This window comes from Myodes glareolus, chromosome 8, assembly GCF_982192425.1.
Source record: "Myodes glareolus chromosome 8, mMyoGla1.1, whole genome shotgun sequence".
Taxonomy (NCBI): Eukaryota; Metazoa; Chordata; class Mammalia; order Rodentia; family Cricetidae; genus Myodes; species Myodes glareolus.
This window is the reverse complement of record NC_142033.1, coordinates 42,370,810-42,385,210: the sequence shown is the minus strand read 5'-3', so window position 1 is coordinate 42,385,210 and position 14,401 is coordinate 42,370,810. Positions and strand designations below refer to the sequence as shown.

The 14,401-nt window shown below is 43.3% G+C and overlaps 1 protein-coding gene across 1 annotated transcript in view; it reads left to right on the top strand.

The window, feature by feature from the left end:
• Positions 1–14,401, top strand: part of Fam114a1 (family with sequence similarity 114 member A1) — a 73,587-nt gene that overhangs the window by 8,324 nt on the left and 50,862 nt on the right. Inside the window, exon 2 of the mRNA XM_048414929.3 lies at positions 285–637. Within this exon, the coding sequence (XP_048270886.3) occupies positions 293–637 (345 nt within the window). The 5' untranslated portion in view covers positions 285–292. The remainder of the gene's footprint in view (positions 1–284; positions 638–14,401) is intronic.

Below are 14,401 nucleotides of genomic sequence, written 5' to 3'. Positions count from 1 at the left end.
GACACTGTGACGACGAGGAACTTGTGACTACAGTTGGGGCCACTTCGAGAAACGAAGACAGCTTTCCCATGCCAAGATCCTTAGCAGCAACCAGAGTTCCTATTGCCATGTAAGGCAGCAGCAACAGGGACCAAGGTTAAAAAGTAGATATCTTTATAAGCTATTATTCTGGCTACATAAGATCACATAGAGTTACTTCTTGGTAGACAAGAGGCTTACCCCCACTTGGCATAATTGAATTGAGTGAAAATTGCCAACACAAGTGTTTCTGATCCCCTTGACAGATATTAAAATGTCTGATGATGCCAGTGACATCATAGCCAATGAAATCAGAGAAGATGCTGCTGAGATGCCCCAGGGTGACTCCCCAGTTGAAGATGCAGAAGTGCAGTGTGGTCCAGCTACGACTTCAGATGAGCCAGTGTCAGCTGACCACACCGGAGAGCAGCATGAGACCACAGCTGCATGTGCAGAGACTGCTCCTACAGGGCTTCTAGAGCAGGCCAAGGTCAGTGATGCTGAGGAGGCCCCCCTCAATGGAGAAGTGACCGAGGACACGCTGGCTGAGTGCATTGATTCCGTCAGCCTCGAGGGAGATACTGGATCTGATATTCCTCTGATGGAACAGAACGATGTGGTAAGAGCAACCATGTTTTTTGTTTGTTTCTTTGGTTGGTTTTTGTTTTTTTACAGGATTTCTCTGTAGCATGCTTAGATGTCTTGGAACTAGCTCTTGTAGACCAGGCTGGTCTAGAACTCATGGAGATTCACCTGCCTCTGCCTCCCGAGTGCTGGGATTAAAGGCATGAGCCACCACCACCTGGCAAGAGTTACCATGTTTTAACCTAAACTCTTGCTGATACCCAGTCTCTGGCTGCTAGCTGTTGCTAATAACACGGTGTCACAGATTGGATAAATTCTCAGTAAATGAGATTTATTCTGATTCACATCTCTACAGCAGGGATGAGGGGTGATATAAGATGATGGCCTTCTCGCAGGCAGTGTCCCAAGGTAACTCAAGGCATCACTTAACAAGAGATAAGCTGTACAAGAGAGACCTTGCCAACTGGCTGTTAAAGTTGCCCATTCCCGAGCTAACCCACTGATGGACTGAGCCCATGAATGAGTTCATCCGTTTATGGTGGCAGAGCCCTGATCACCTGTGTTTGTTTGTTTTGAGTGCTGGTAATCAAACCCTGGGTCTCTCCAATTCTAGGGAAGTTCACTACCGCTGAGCTACATCCTTGATCTTTTAGCTAGTCCTGAAAGGTCCTACTTCTTACTGTCTCAGGGAAATTAGATTCCAGCGTAAACTTCATAGGGAAGTTCAGAACCATATTCTGAAGTGGTACCATATCAACCCACCAAGGGCAGCCCTTTGAGCCAAACTCTGCCGCTGGGACATGAGAGTTCACAACGTGCTGTGACACCACACGTGCCCTTAAAGCCTGCTGTGTGGTGGGAAGGGAGACATTCAGAAGAGGAACTTGTGGATCTGATTTTGTGTTTTGATCCTTGTGTTAAGAATCATGACAGCCATCAATTACTGGGCATGGCCTGTATGCCAGGAGCTCTGCTGGCCTCCCCGCGTGCTGCGCGGTTCACTCCATGCAGTGGTTCAAAGCTAGGTATTTCTGACTCCAGTTGATAGGTGAGGCACCTAAACTCAAAGATGACAAGCAGCCAGTCCTGGACTGCTCCGTGGGTAACAAAGGATATAGTGTTAGCCTTAATAATCCCAAATGACAAGCACCGGGGGTCGCTGCAGAACTCTTGGAGTTCTGCTGCATAACCAAAGGTCCACTGTGGAGGTCCTCTGCATTTAGATCGCAAGTCTGTTATCACCTGTCACCTTCCTGGGAACCAGAAGCAGAGCTCACTTGGTGCCCCTCCCCGCAGTGCCTGCACTTGTCCCTCTGTAGGTAGGATAAGCTGGGCCAGTGTCTCCCCATAGGTACCTTGGTTTTTGTAGGGAGAGGGGGTTTTGAGACAAGGTTTTGCCATGTTCCCCAGGCTGGCCTCTAATTCATCCTCCCGCCTTAGCCTCCCAAGTGCTGGGATTATAGGCATTCCTTGTGCTCCGACAACATGGCCATCCAAGCTTTGTTTCCTGGTGCTTTCCCTGCAGGCGTGGCACAGGCGGGAGGCATTTAGGAAGGTGGAAGACGAGCTGTTCGGGTGATCTAGAATGATGGGACATGAGAGGGTTGGGGCTCAGCTCTCACCAAGGACTAGCCTCGTTAATCTCGAGGTGTGCACCTCAAGTCCCTTAGAAGTGACTGAGGGGGGTGTTCCGAGAATAGACATGAAACAGGGAACCAAGAAGTCTGACCATCCATTTTCCAGTTTGTCGTTTGGTCAAGAAATATCAATTCCCTTTGTCTTGATTTTTTTTCTCTATAAAATGAGGGCTTTTCACATGACGTCTCTGATGATTGATCCAATGATTTATGACTTGTATTCAGGGTGTGGCTTTTTTTTTTTATCATCCTCAAAGGTTTGACCCTCAGACCTGCCCAAAGATAGTATGAGCTTCCAGAGGGAGAAGGGATTGGTCTCGTATCCCTGGAAACAACCAGCCTTTGGCAATGCAACAGGTTACCTACAAAGTCTATTCAAGAGCCACACAATCAAATTACAAAAACAAAAAACAAAAACAAAATGCAAAACAGTCTCACAGTATCTTAAGAAAGTTTGCAGTTTTGTATTGAGTTGCACTCATAGCTCTCCTGGTACAGAGTGGACAGGCCTGGAATTCTAACCAAGCTAAATGGTCATTCTGTGGAGATGGTGTGGAGGAGACTTAAGAACCAGCTAGGCATTTGGATCAGATATGGAAAATATCCATAAAAGTTTGTCTCCCCTGAGAGGTCACGTCTAAAGTCTTTGAGGCCAGCCGTGACCCTCTAAGGACCACAGACTCCCAGAACAGAGGGTCTCAACTCTAGACAAGCATCCCAGTCACCAGGGATGCTTAAAATGAACTGACTCCTGAGTGCCACCCTAATGGAGTCTGACACATGGATGGGGCCTTTTAAGGAGCTTCAGATAGTTCTCATGTTTGTCCAGGATTTAAAATAATTGTTGCAGAACAAAGAACCTTGAAGAAACTCTTAATGACTCTTTGAGGAGGTGGTCAATCTCTTGTTCTTCAGTTCTAAAATTCTGTGGTGCCAATCCAGTGCTTCAGAAACATCTGAAGAGGAGCGAGTGTTTGGCACAGTGATAGAGCATTTGAATAGCACGGGCATGGTCCAGGAATACGATCCTCAGCACCACAAAAATGAAACTAAAGATAATGACATTGAAAGAGAGCAAGTCAACTCATCCTTTCTCTAGGTAGCTTTTTGAAAACTAGTCTTTAAATAGAAACAATAGCTGTAACATACCCAGAGGTAGGAGTGGGATACTGTGGGTGGGGATTTCTGTCCCGCCAGCTCACTCGGCCAATAGCTTAGGCTGGTTACTAACTAGCTCTTTTTTTGGGAGGGGGGTTCAAGCTGAAGATAAGAAAAGCAAAGCAGCCAAGCTACTAAAGAGCTCTTACCTCTATGAAATCTTTAGACTGAAACGAGAGCAAGTTCCTGTCTCATCTGCCTTATATTCTTCTCTAGTGCTGGGATTAAAGGTGTGCGCTACCATTGCCTGGACGCTATGGCTGACTAGTGTGGCTGCTGGGATTAAAAGTGTGTACCACCACTGCCTGACCTGTATGGCTGACTAGTGTGACTAGCTTTGTACTCTGATCTTCAGGCAAGCTTTATTTATTCAAACACAAATAAAATGTCACCATATGTCCTCTTTTTTGTCTAAAATAAAAAGAAGGCTATAACAAATATAAGAAAAACTATAAACAATAAGTACAGTAACTATGTCATAAATAATGCATCACTAGTACATGAGTTCACACGAGTCCATGAAATGACAACTCAGAGACACCCTGAGAATGAATTTAGCCTTTGCAGCTGCAGGGGCTTCAGCCTACATGGACTGAAGTGTTTTCCCTTTGCCTCTTGGCATCTTTAATTTTTTTCCATATTTACACTTTAGCTATTAGATTTCCATATCTCAAAACAAATTGAGTGAAGTTTCCGAAAATACAATGCCAGGTGCAAATACCTGACTCATGAGGTATCACCGTTTTTCAGTTTTTCTCTAAACCAAGTTTCTCATAGGCTTTGTATCCATGGGAAATTCTCATGACAAGAGTCACGTAGGGCAACAAAAGTTATCTGCAACGCAAAGGGTGGATTAGGGACTGAGTGAAAACTCCAGAGCTAGGCCAGGTGTCACCCAGCGGGGCTTCATGGCTAGAGGAAGTTGCTTGCTATCCCTCTGGCACCAGACCAGCGGGACATTATGCCATTGAAAGGGGTTTCCCTTATACAAATTTTCATTGTTTCCAAGGTAATGTAGCCTCACAGTATATGCAGTTTTTTTCTATTGATCTTCTTACAATCTTACGTAAGACCAAACATATTTTAAAACTAGTGAGGCTATTATTGCTAGGACAAGAGCAACACCTGCTGCAATAAGAGTTCTGTTAAAATGAATCATAGGGTTGAATGAAGCTACGGTATCTGCAAGACTTTCCATAATATCCATTCCTGTCTTATCAGGTAACTTTTTTGTAGAAGTCTCCCTAATTTCTTTCTGTAAATCATAGACCATTTGAGAAAATTAGGGTGACCCAACAAATGCTTCTTAACCTTATCCCAATCATACTTGCTTTCATTAAATCTTAAGGGTATAATACAATAAGAAGAAACATTTCAAATACATTTTAATTTTATCTGCTCCTTCAAAATTTCTTCTTTTTTTTTAGGATACTTAGCAATATTTTATTTACTACATGTAAGTCTGATATTCTTTATTTTTATAATTTTTTTTCCTTTTTTACTGAGCTCTACATTTTTCTCTGCTCCCCTCTTACCTCTCCCCTCCCCCGCTTCAACCCTCCCCCAAGGTCCCCATGCTCCCAGTTTACTCAGAAGATCTTTTTCTACTTTTCATGTAGATTAGATCTATGTAAGTCTCTCTTGATGTCCTCATTGTTGTCTAAATTCTCTGGGATTGTGGTTTGTAGGCTGGTTTTCTTTGCTTTGTGTTTTAAAACCACCTATGAGTGAGTACATGTGAGAATTGTCTTTCTGGGTCTGGGTTACCTCACTCAATATAATGTTTTCTAGCTCCATTCATTTTCCTGCAAAAGTCAAGATGTCATTATTTTTTTCTGCTGTGTAGTACTCCATTGTATAAATATACCACATTTTCCTTATCCAGTCTTTGCTCAAGGGGCATTTAGGTTGTTTCCAGGTTCTGGCTATGACAAACAAAGCTGCGATGAACATAGTTGAGCAAATATCCTTGTGGCACGATTGAGCATCCTTTGTAAATTTCTTTTTTTTTTTCACTCATAAGTGGTTTTTATTTTTTATTTTTTTTAAATTTACTTATCTATTTATTTATAAAAATTTCCACTTCCTCCCCTCCTCTTAATACCCTGTAAATTTCTAACTGATCCCCTAACAATACAGAGGTGCAAGCGGGACGGTGCCTCTGATGGTCACTGAGGCAGCTGTGCTTCTTTCCAGTTTCAGTCAGGTCAAAGGCTCCGGGGGTCACAGATGTGGTGGGGGATGGTTGCAGGTATGGGGAGGCTGCTCCCAGGTCTCTGGGGCTTTGCAGGGTGGGGTTGGGGTGCAGGATGTGTGTCCAGGGGCTAGGATCTAGAGAGCAAGGCCCTCTGGCCTAGATCCCAGCGGTCTCTCAGTTTGGCTCTCCCAGCTAACCTTTTCTTGCTTAGTTATTGGCATGTCAGCTCTTTATTAATAATGAGAGTTATTTCACAGTGTTTAAAATGATTATTCTATAACAGGACACACCTAAGTGCCAAGCTGGCAAATTGTGTACTATTAACCAGGTTCGGGAACAAGAGAACTTGTTATTCCCAGAAGAGAGCAGAGTAGGGAAGAGTGGAGATCCACACTAAGTCTTCCTAATTCTGAGTCCATCCTACATACTTGTTTCTACTGCAAGAAAGAGGTTTGAACCTATAAGTAGTACTGCTGATATATAGGGACAGGGTGAGGACATAGCTCACTAGGCGGGGTGCTTGCCTAGTGCGTAAAGCAAGCTCTGGGTTCAACCCTTAGTGTCAGGTGAAACTGGTAAACTCAGCAGGATGAGGAAGCAGGAGGATCAAGTTCAAGGTCATCCTGAACTATAGTGAGGCCAGCCTAGGCAAGATGAGATCCTGTCTACAATAATAATAATAACAACAACAATAATAATAAAGGTATGGTTTTAAAAGTATAACCAAATCATCTCATTTGTTAGGAAAGGCTTGAAGAAACTACACTCAATCACTTAAAAAAAATTCCACTAGGAGCTGGAGAGATGGTGCGACAGTTAAGAACACTTGCTGCTCTTGCAGAGAACCCAGGTTCGGGTCCCAGCACCCACACAGTGTAACAACAGTTGTGGAGGAAATGATGTCCTCCTCAGATCTCTTCAGGTGCCAAACTGAAGGCGTCTTCCAGGTACCAGGTCCACACGTGGTACATAGACATACCTGGAGACAAAATATGTATACACAGAAAATAAAACTTGAAAAAAATATCTAAAAAGTTTTCATTTAAAAAATTGACTCTGCTAATTCAGAATCAATGTGTTGATGAATAAATTATACATTCCAAACTGCAGGCATCTGATAACAATAATAGGATTGTTGGTGAAAAGAAGTGTAAAAGACACCACTGTGCCCCTGCTGTGTCTGCCTTCACAGGCGGCTTGAACAAATGGAGTGACATGGGATGGCACTTGCTTTGAACACACCGCATACAGCTTTGCTGTACAGGAGTAGAACTGACAGGCAACTCACATCCCACCTTTTCCCCTACGCCACGCACGCAGGCACGTGCGCACACACCTCCCGGCTAGCATTGCAAGAACTTTGGGAAGGTGTGAACATACACAATGAAATATTATCACATCGTCTCCTAATTCCACCTCTGTCATTCCCCCCTTTTCCCCCAGACAAATTCATGTATTTTTTAATAGTTCCCTGAGTTGAGTTAGTTTTGCCCATTTGTACACGGGTGTGGAGCCACCCACTGGAACATAGGAAATCTCTCAGAGGCTACACCCTCCAAAAAGAAGATCTGCCGCCCCCAGCAACTCTTCAATACTAATAGATCTTCAACAAGGGGTGGGGCCTGAAACATTCCACACACCCCACACATACCACCCACCCCACCCCCATCTATGTCAGAATTTTGGCTGGCTTGATCTTGTGCCGGTGACCAGAGCGGCTCTACATTCATGGTTGTATTAACCCTATCTCCGGTCCAGAAGACAGCACCCCTCAAAGATCCTCTTCACCGTTCAGTTCTTACACTCTTTCCGCCTCTCTGATAGCCCCTAAGTCTTGGGCTTGGTGGGGTTGATATCGAGGAACCGTCTAGGGCATAACGCTCAGTCTCTTACTCAGCACTTAGATGAGTTACATCTCTCTGTGTCAACTACTGCAAAGAGAAGCTTCTCTGACCAAGGTTGCAGGACTACGGGTGAAATCTGGGATGGAAGGGATGGGCTAAGCCCCAGAAGCAGGATATGGTATGGAAGCTATTATCTCAAAGCCAACTTAAAATGTAAAGTGGAGGGCTGGAGAGATGGCTCAGAGGTTAAGAGCATTGCCTGCTCTTCCAGAGGTCCTGAGTTCAATTCCCAGCAACCACATGGTGGCTCACAACCATCTGTAATGAGGTCTGGTGCCCTCTTCTGGTCTGCAGACATACACACAGACAGAATATTGTATACATAATAAATAAATAAATAAATATTTTTAAAAAATGTAAAGTGGAAGGTGAGTAGAACACACGTGAAATGAAAGAAGTGACAACGGGGCGCGGGACTGAATGTCAAAGAATTAAGTAAGGATAGGAGCCAGGGAATGGGGGAGAGGAAAGAGGTGGGTTAGCTAAAGCTAAGGGTCTATTTAATAGCTTTATGAAAACCCACTAGTTAGTAAGGTAATTTCAAAATACAACTTAATAAAAAAGAATTAGAGCAGAATTTTACCCCGCTCTAATTGTCCAACCCTGGTGGACAGTGTTGCTTCTAGAAGACATAGGTTATTAAATGAATATCACAGTTACCCTGAGATATGCCAAACAACATAGGCTATCACCACTGTCGTTGACTGTCAACCATCATGACATGCTGTGACTCTATTGCTGAAGATACCATACACTTTGGCTGTAGAACATAGAGAAATCAATGTCAACTTCCTGGGGAAACTTCTTTCCTTTGGCTAGCTTTCAGAGTGCTGGAAGTTACTATGGGAGCTGTTGTGGGAGAGAAGACATCAGTGGTCTCCCTCAACACTGCACCCTGATTGCTGCAATACTAACCTGGTAGGCTAGAGGTGCTGCTGGTACAATAGTGGCATGGGAGTAACCAGAGAAACCAACCTCTCTGTGATTTGCTGTAAGGCCTGTTCCACAGGAAAGAATTTCAAGTTTGGTACCATAAACCTCGTGAAAAGCTCATGGCTTAGGTAGTCATAGTCTCTAAGGTAGAACTTGCTATTATTTGAGTAAATGATCATGCTGTCTAATTGCCTTCAAAATATTTACACTTATTCTTTAGAGTCAGATTTTAGCCCTCTGTGTGGGGGCAAATTTAGCCTTACTTAAAGAATTGCTTACTTAAGAAAAGGATATTGTAGTGATAGTTCATGTGTATTTAAATAAATAAATCTTGCCTGAAGTTCAGAGAATAAAACAGCCCCACTGATCAGCCTTACAGACCAGGCAGCGGTGACACACACCTTTAATCCCAGTAGCCACACTAGTTTGCCATAGAAACTGGGCAGTACTTGCCTTTCATACCAGTGGTGCACGTCTTTAATCCCGGCCCTAGAGAGTAATATAAGACAGGGGGAGACAGCTCTCACACACAGTCTCATTCTGAGATCCCTGGAGGCAGGATCGCCATTTCGGACTGAGGTCAAGGTAAGAGCCAGTGGCTGGGTGCTTTTCTTTTCTGACCTTCAGGTTGAACCCTACTTTCTGTCTACAGGACATTCTATTCTCTTCCTTAGTTTCTTATCCTGAGTTCCTTAACTTATTATTAGAAATGATCAATTTTGTGCCTAATCTTCAAATACTGGTCTTTTATTATATTTGCCTTTTGTTGACTATTTACAGGAAATCTTTTTGCAATGAAGAAAATAACCATCAAGCCAGATAGTTTTTCTTTAATAAATTCTTTAGAAAAGAATAGAAACAGGCAGGCAGGAAGGAAGCGCTTGAAATAGAAGTTCATTTCTAAATTGGTTACTTGGCTACTGAACATAGTATGAAAGACTCTATTGGAAAATAGTCAAGCTCAAAAGTCTCCTTGATTCTAAGGTAGCTAAGCGTGATAAAGTCTCATCAACCCCTTTAAAGATGTCCTTGTAGGAAAAATGTCTTCTAGAAGGCATTAGAGTTTGTCATACCGTGCATAAATGTCTATCTTTAAGTGACCTGTGTCTGCATTGCATAGTTGCTTTGAATCCAGGTCCTACCATTCTGTCACTTTTACCAGACTGAGTGGAGTCTATACCTTGACAGTAGAGTGGTGTTGACCAGGACGAGGCCAGAGGACAGGATGTGGCCAGCAGTCTGCCAGTGACGACTGGATCAGTTATTTTGTGTTGCTGTGCACAAACACTCAGCACAGGCAATCTAAAGGGAGGAAATATTTCCTCTGACTCATAGTTTCAGAGGGCATGGGCCATGGTGACTTTGTGTAAACATCACAGCGGCAAGAACATATGACAGAGAGCGTGTTTCACCTTGTGGTAGACAGGAAGCAGAGAGAAGGAAGATACCGGAAGAGACTAGGACCAATCGAGCTCCCCAGACTATGTACCCCAGTGGCGTCCTGCTTCATATGTTTACCATCTGCTAATAATGCCGTAGTATTATGACTCCACCAAGGGATTGGTGTACTCACAAGGTTGGTGCCCTCATGTGTGATTGCCTCTGAGAACACCCTCAGACACACTCACAGACAGCACTCCTAGGTTTTCTTTGTTCAATCACGTTGTCAGTCGGGACTTCCCATCACACTGCTCTGAAGGATCGCACCATTTCTGCTCTCAGGGAAACTATCATTTATGCTCCCAAGGGAACTGCCTTCAGGACTCCTTGTCTGTCCCCAGGAACCATGGCGTTAAGCCTTTCTGCACAATTTAGTCAAAACATCTGCAGGAGAGAGTCCCCATCCTCCCTTGAACCTGGGTGTTAGGATCCCTCCTCCTCTTCCAGCTGCATGCCACCAGAAAGCTGAGGAATGTGGCATCTACAGGATTTCTGCAGTCTAGCTAGGGCAGGCAGTCATAGAGGAGCAGTGGCCACTGCCATGTGAGGGAAGCGTTCCCTGGAGCCTAATTTAACCCAGTCTTGACGCTCAGGTCAGTCTTCCCCAGTTCAGAAAGGTTAGTCTTCGCTGAGGATGATACGAATGGTACTTGTTTTATGGATCTTGCAAGATTTGATGATGTACCAGCCTAGTAATCCTTAAAAGACTCTCAGCCCAGATCAAGTTTCTCTAGATTCTGGGGTGTGTGTGTGTGTGTGTGTGTGTGTATGTGTGTATGGTATATATGAGTGCACATGTGCACATTACAGTGCTTGCACACGTGTGCACACATTTGTGGAGGCTAGAGGTTAACCCTGAGTCCTACACCTTTGTATTCCAACCTTATTTTTTGAGACAGTATCCTTCACTGAACCCAGAGCCCACTGATTGGCTAGACTAGCTGGCCCAAAAGGCTTCCTTATACCTGGACATGTAAAGGTGGGAAGACTCTCTTAAATGTATTTAACCATCTACGAATAATGAACACCTTTCTTTTCAGATATTTGGGATGCTAGTAAAAAGTACACTGTGTTCGCCAATTAAAATCAGTTCTGCAATGCAGAAGGCTAACTAGCAAAGCATCAGATGTTAACGGAGGCAGAGATAATAGAGTTGCTCATTATGACTGCCTCGGGAGCGTGACTTTCCTAATGAGGATGCCCTGCTGACCTCGACTGTACGTATTTTATTGGAATTAACTTAGTTGTAGCTTAATCTAAGAAGCATACATAATATCTACTATGTATGTAAGAATTTCTAAAAATAACTGAAATCATAGTCCTAAATGCTGACAATAAAAAAGTAATGATGAGAAGATAGGGCAGAGGCAGTGCTGTTGAATAGAGTTTAACTTGGATCTCCGTGGTAGCTTGAATGTAATTGGTCTCCTTAATCTCATAAGGTATAGCACGATTAGGAGGTGTGGCTTTGTTGGGGTGGGTATGGCTTTGTTAGAGGAAGTGTGTCATTGTGGGGGCAGGCTTTGGGGTTTCCTATGCTCAGGATACTGCCCAGTGTCTTAGTTGACTTCCTGTTGCCCTGGAGATGTAGCATTCTCAGCTACTGCTCCAGCACCATGTCTGCCTGCATGCTGCCATGCTCCCCATCATGATGAAAATGGACTGGACCTCTGAACTGTAAGCCGATGCCTCAATTAAATGTTTTCCTTTATAAGAGTTGCCGTGGTGTCTCTTCACAGCAATAGAAACCCTAACCAAGACAACCTCTAAGAGATAAGATTAGAAGGTCGGTTCTCAGTGTGGTGATGTTGGAAAGCTGGACCTTTGGGAAGTAGAGCTCAGTGGGCATCCCTTAGGTTCCTGGGGAAGCTGTCCTAAGAAAGGGTTAAGGTACCTCTCATGAGACTCTTGAGCTCTCACAAGAATGAGTTGTTGGGCTGAAGAGATGGCTCAGAGGTTAAGAGCACTGACTGTTCTTCCAGAGGTTCTGAGTTCAAGTCCCAGCAACCACATGATGGCTCACAACCATCTGTAATGAGATCTGGTGCCCTCTTCTGGCCTGCAGGGATACATGCAAGTAGAATGTTGTATATATAATTAAATAAATTTTTTTTAAAAAAAGAATGAGTTGTTATGATGAGCCTAAGCCCTGAGTTGTTCTCTGACTTCCTATTTTGAGATGTAATTCCTTCCTCACATGCTCCCACTATCCACCATCCACCGTGAGGGTCTCAGCAGCCAGTAGTGGAGCTTGTTTTGAGATCTCCAGATCTTTGAGCTAAGTTAACACTTTCTCCTCATAAAATGTGCCTGCCTCTTATATTTTGTTATAATAAAGAAAAGTGGACTGGCTCTGCTGCTATGAAACTAGAGAGCTTTAAATCTAAATATGGTTAAGCTTCAGATCCTACTGGGAGGTCAAACAATAACGACTAACATGAATCCTTGACACCAAGGAAGTCATTGTGACTTCGACGCAAGTAGCTCCATGAGGTGCTGCCAGGAGGAATCTTGCTGTGTTTGCTGGAGGAGTGGTGACAGCAGCGGGCACGGAAGTGGGCACCTTTCCGAAGAGGTGGAGAAGAAAGACGTGTGGAGCATAAACCAGAGAAGTCTGGAAGAAACCCCTTGCTTCTGCAGCAGTGCCGTGGTGGCGACACTGGACATGATTAGATGTGAAGAGTCACTGGATTTGTTTGGAGAAAAACAAAGGCAGGGGACGGAGAACCACCCATCTCCAACCCTGCAGGAGTCAGGTGGAAAAGACGGTGTAACTACGAGGATGACACTGTTTCCATGACAACAGAAAGGGCTTTGGGATCCTTAGATTTAGGTCCTTAGATGGGTTTTGGTGTAAGCTGGTGTGCATGCTGTATATAAAAGGATCTGCTTAGATGCCTAGTTAATTTAAACAATTAGTGTTTAGTTTATTAAGACTGCAATTTTAAACACTCAATTCTTCCTTGGGATTATGTTCATCTCACAAATCGTGATTCTGTATGCAAGCCAAGCAAAACTGAGAAGCCACTTTCCAGGAAGATTTGATTAATGTTTGGTCCTTTTTTCCCCAACTGGACTACATTCAAATGTTTTAAATAACAAAAATGTGATACATTCTATTTCCTTTTTAAGTACATCATTTATCTACAAGTTACAAAACTGTGTTGAGTACTTAATAATTGTTATAAAGCTATTAAGTTTATAGAGTAGATTTAAAGACCTAAATGTTAATATAGTAATCCTAAATGTGGCACAGTTTTGGCTTAAAGTCTCTAAGGTGATAATTCAGCTATTCATTGTAAATTGGTTTTCAAACCTTGTCACCCTGTTAAGTTCCATAAATATTAGTAGGGCAGAAAAGGTCAAATGTGCTCAGAAAAACATTAACAGTGTGGCCTTGGGGCTTTAGACTTTCTACATTTAATTTTTAAATCTTCCTAGAGTTGAGTTGTGTATATTCATCAGGGAAGAAAATTACTTGGTAATACCTGAGGCTGTTGCAAGTCAGACCTTCTAACAGGGCTGTAGGTACCCAACCCAGGACAGCTTGCAACCTCCCTACTGAGGCTCTTTTCAGAGTATCTGTGCCGTGAGTTACAGAACTGGAGGAAGGCTTGGTCTCCTGAATCCAATGGCCAGCATCCCTGTTTCAAAGATTACACAGTACCAGATTCCTTATTTGTCTTGGGGGTGAGGCATACAGGTTGGTCTTTTATCTTTAACATAGGAATATATATTTTCCACCTAACTATGGATGATCTTTGTATTTGGTGATGGTTTTTACTTTCTGTCTGTTTATAGTTTTGGACATGTTCACCTAAATAAATAAGTAGTTCATTGTTTTCCTAGAAATCTAACTCAGGGTTTCACGTGTAAGCTAGGCAAACGCTTTGTGATCGAGCCACACTTGCAGCCTCAGTAAATAATGTCGTCGTTTTGCTGGTGATATTGATGGTGTGAGGGATGAAACTTGGGGCCTTGCTTCTTTCAGTCAAGTACCCTACCACTAAGTCACAGCTCCATCCAAAAAAAGTTCCTTTTATTTGATGCTAAGCAGGATGCTAGGTATTTAAATGTCTTTTCTAACTGAGGAACTTTGAGCTCCATGGAATCCTGCATTGTTAGATATGCTTAGTACCACACAGTGGTGGCTATTATTCAAAGAACCAACCAGATTTTATTTTTTATATTAATTTTATTTATTTATTTTATGTATATGGGTGTTTTGTCTACATATATGTCTGTGCTTTACATGCATGGCTGGTGCCTGCAGATTTCAGAAGAGGGGATTGGATCCCCTGAGACTGAATTATAGATGGTTATGAGCCACCTTGTGAGTGCTGGGAATTAAACCCAGGCTAGCTGAAAGAACAGTCAGTGCTCTTAACCGCTGAGCCATCTCTCCAGCCCTTCTTCTGTTTTGTTTTTTCGAGACAGGGTTTCTGTGTATAGCCCTGGCTGTCCTGGAACTCTCTTTGTAAACCAGGCTGGCCTCAAACTCACAGAAATCTGCCTGCCTCTACCTCTGA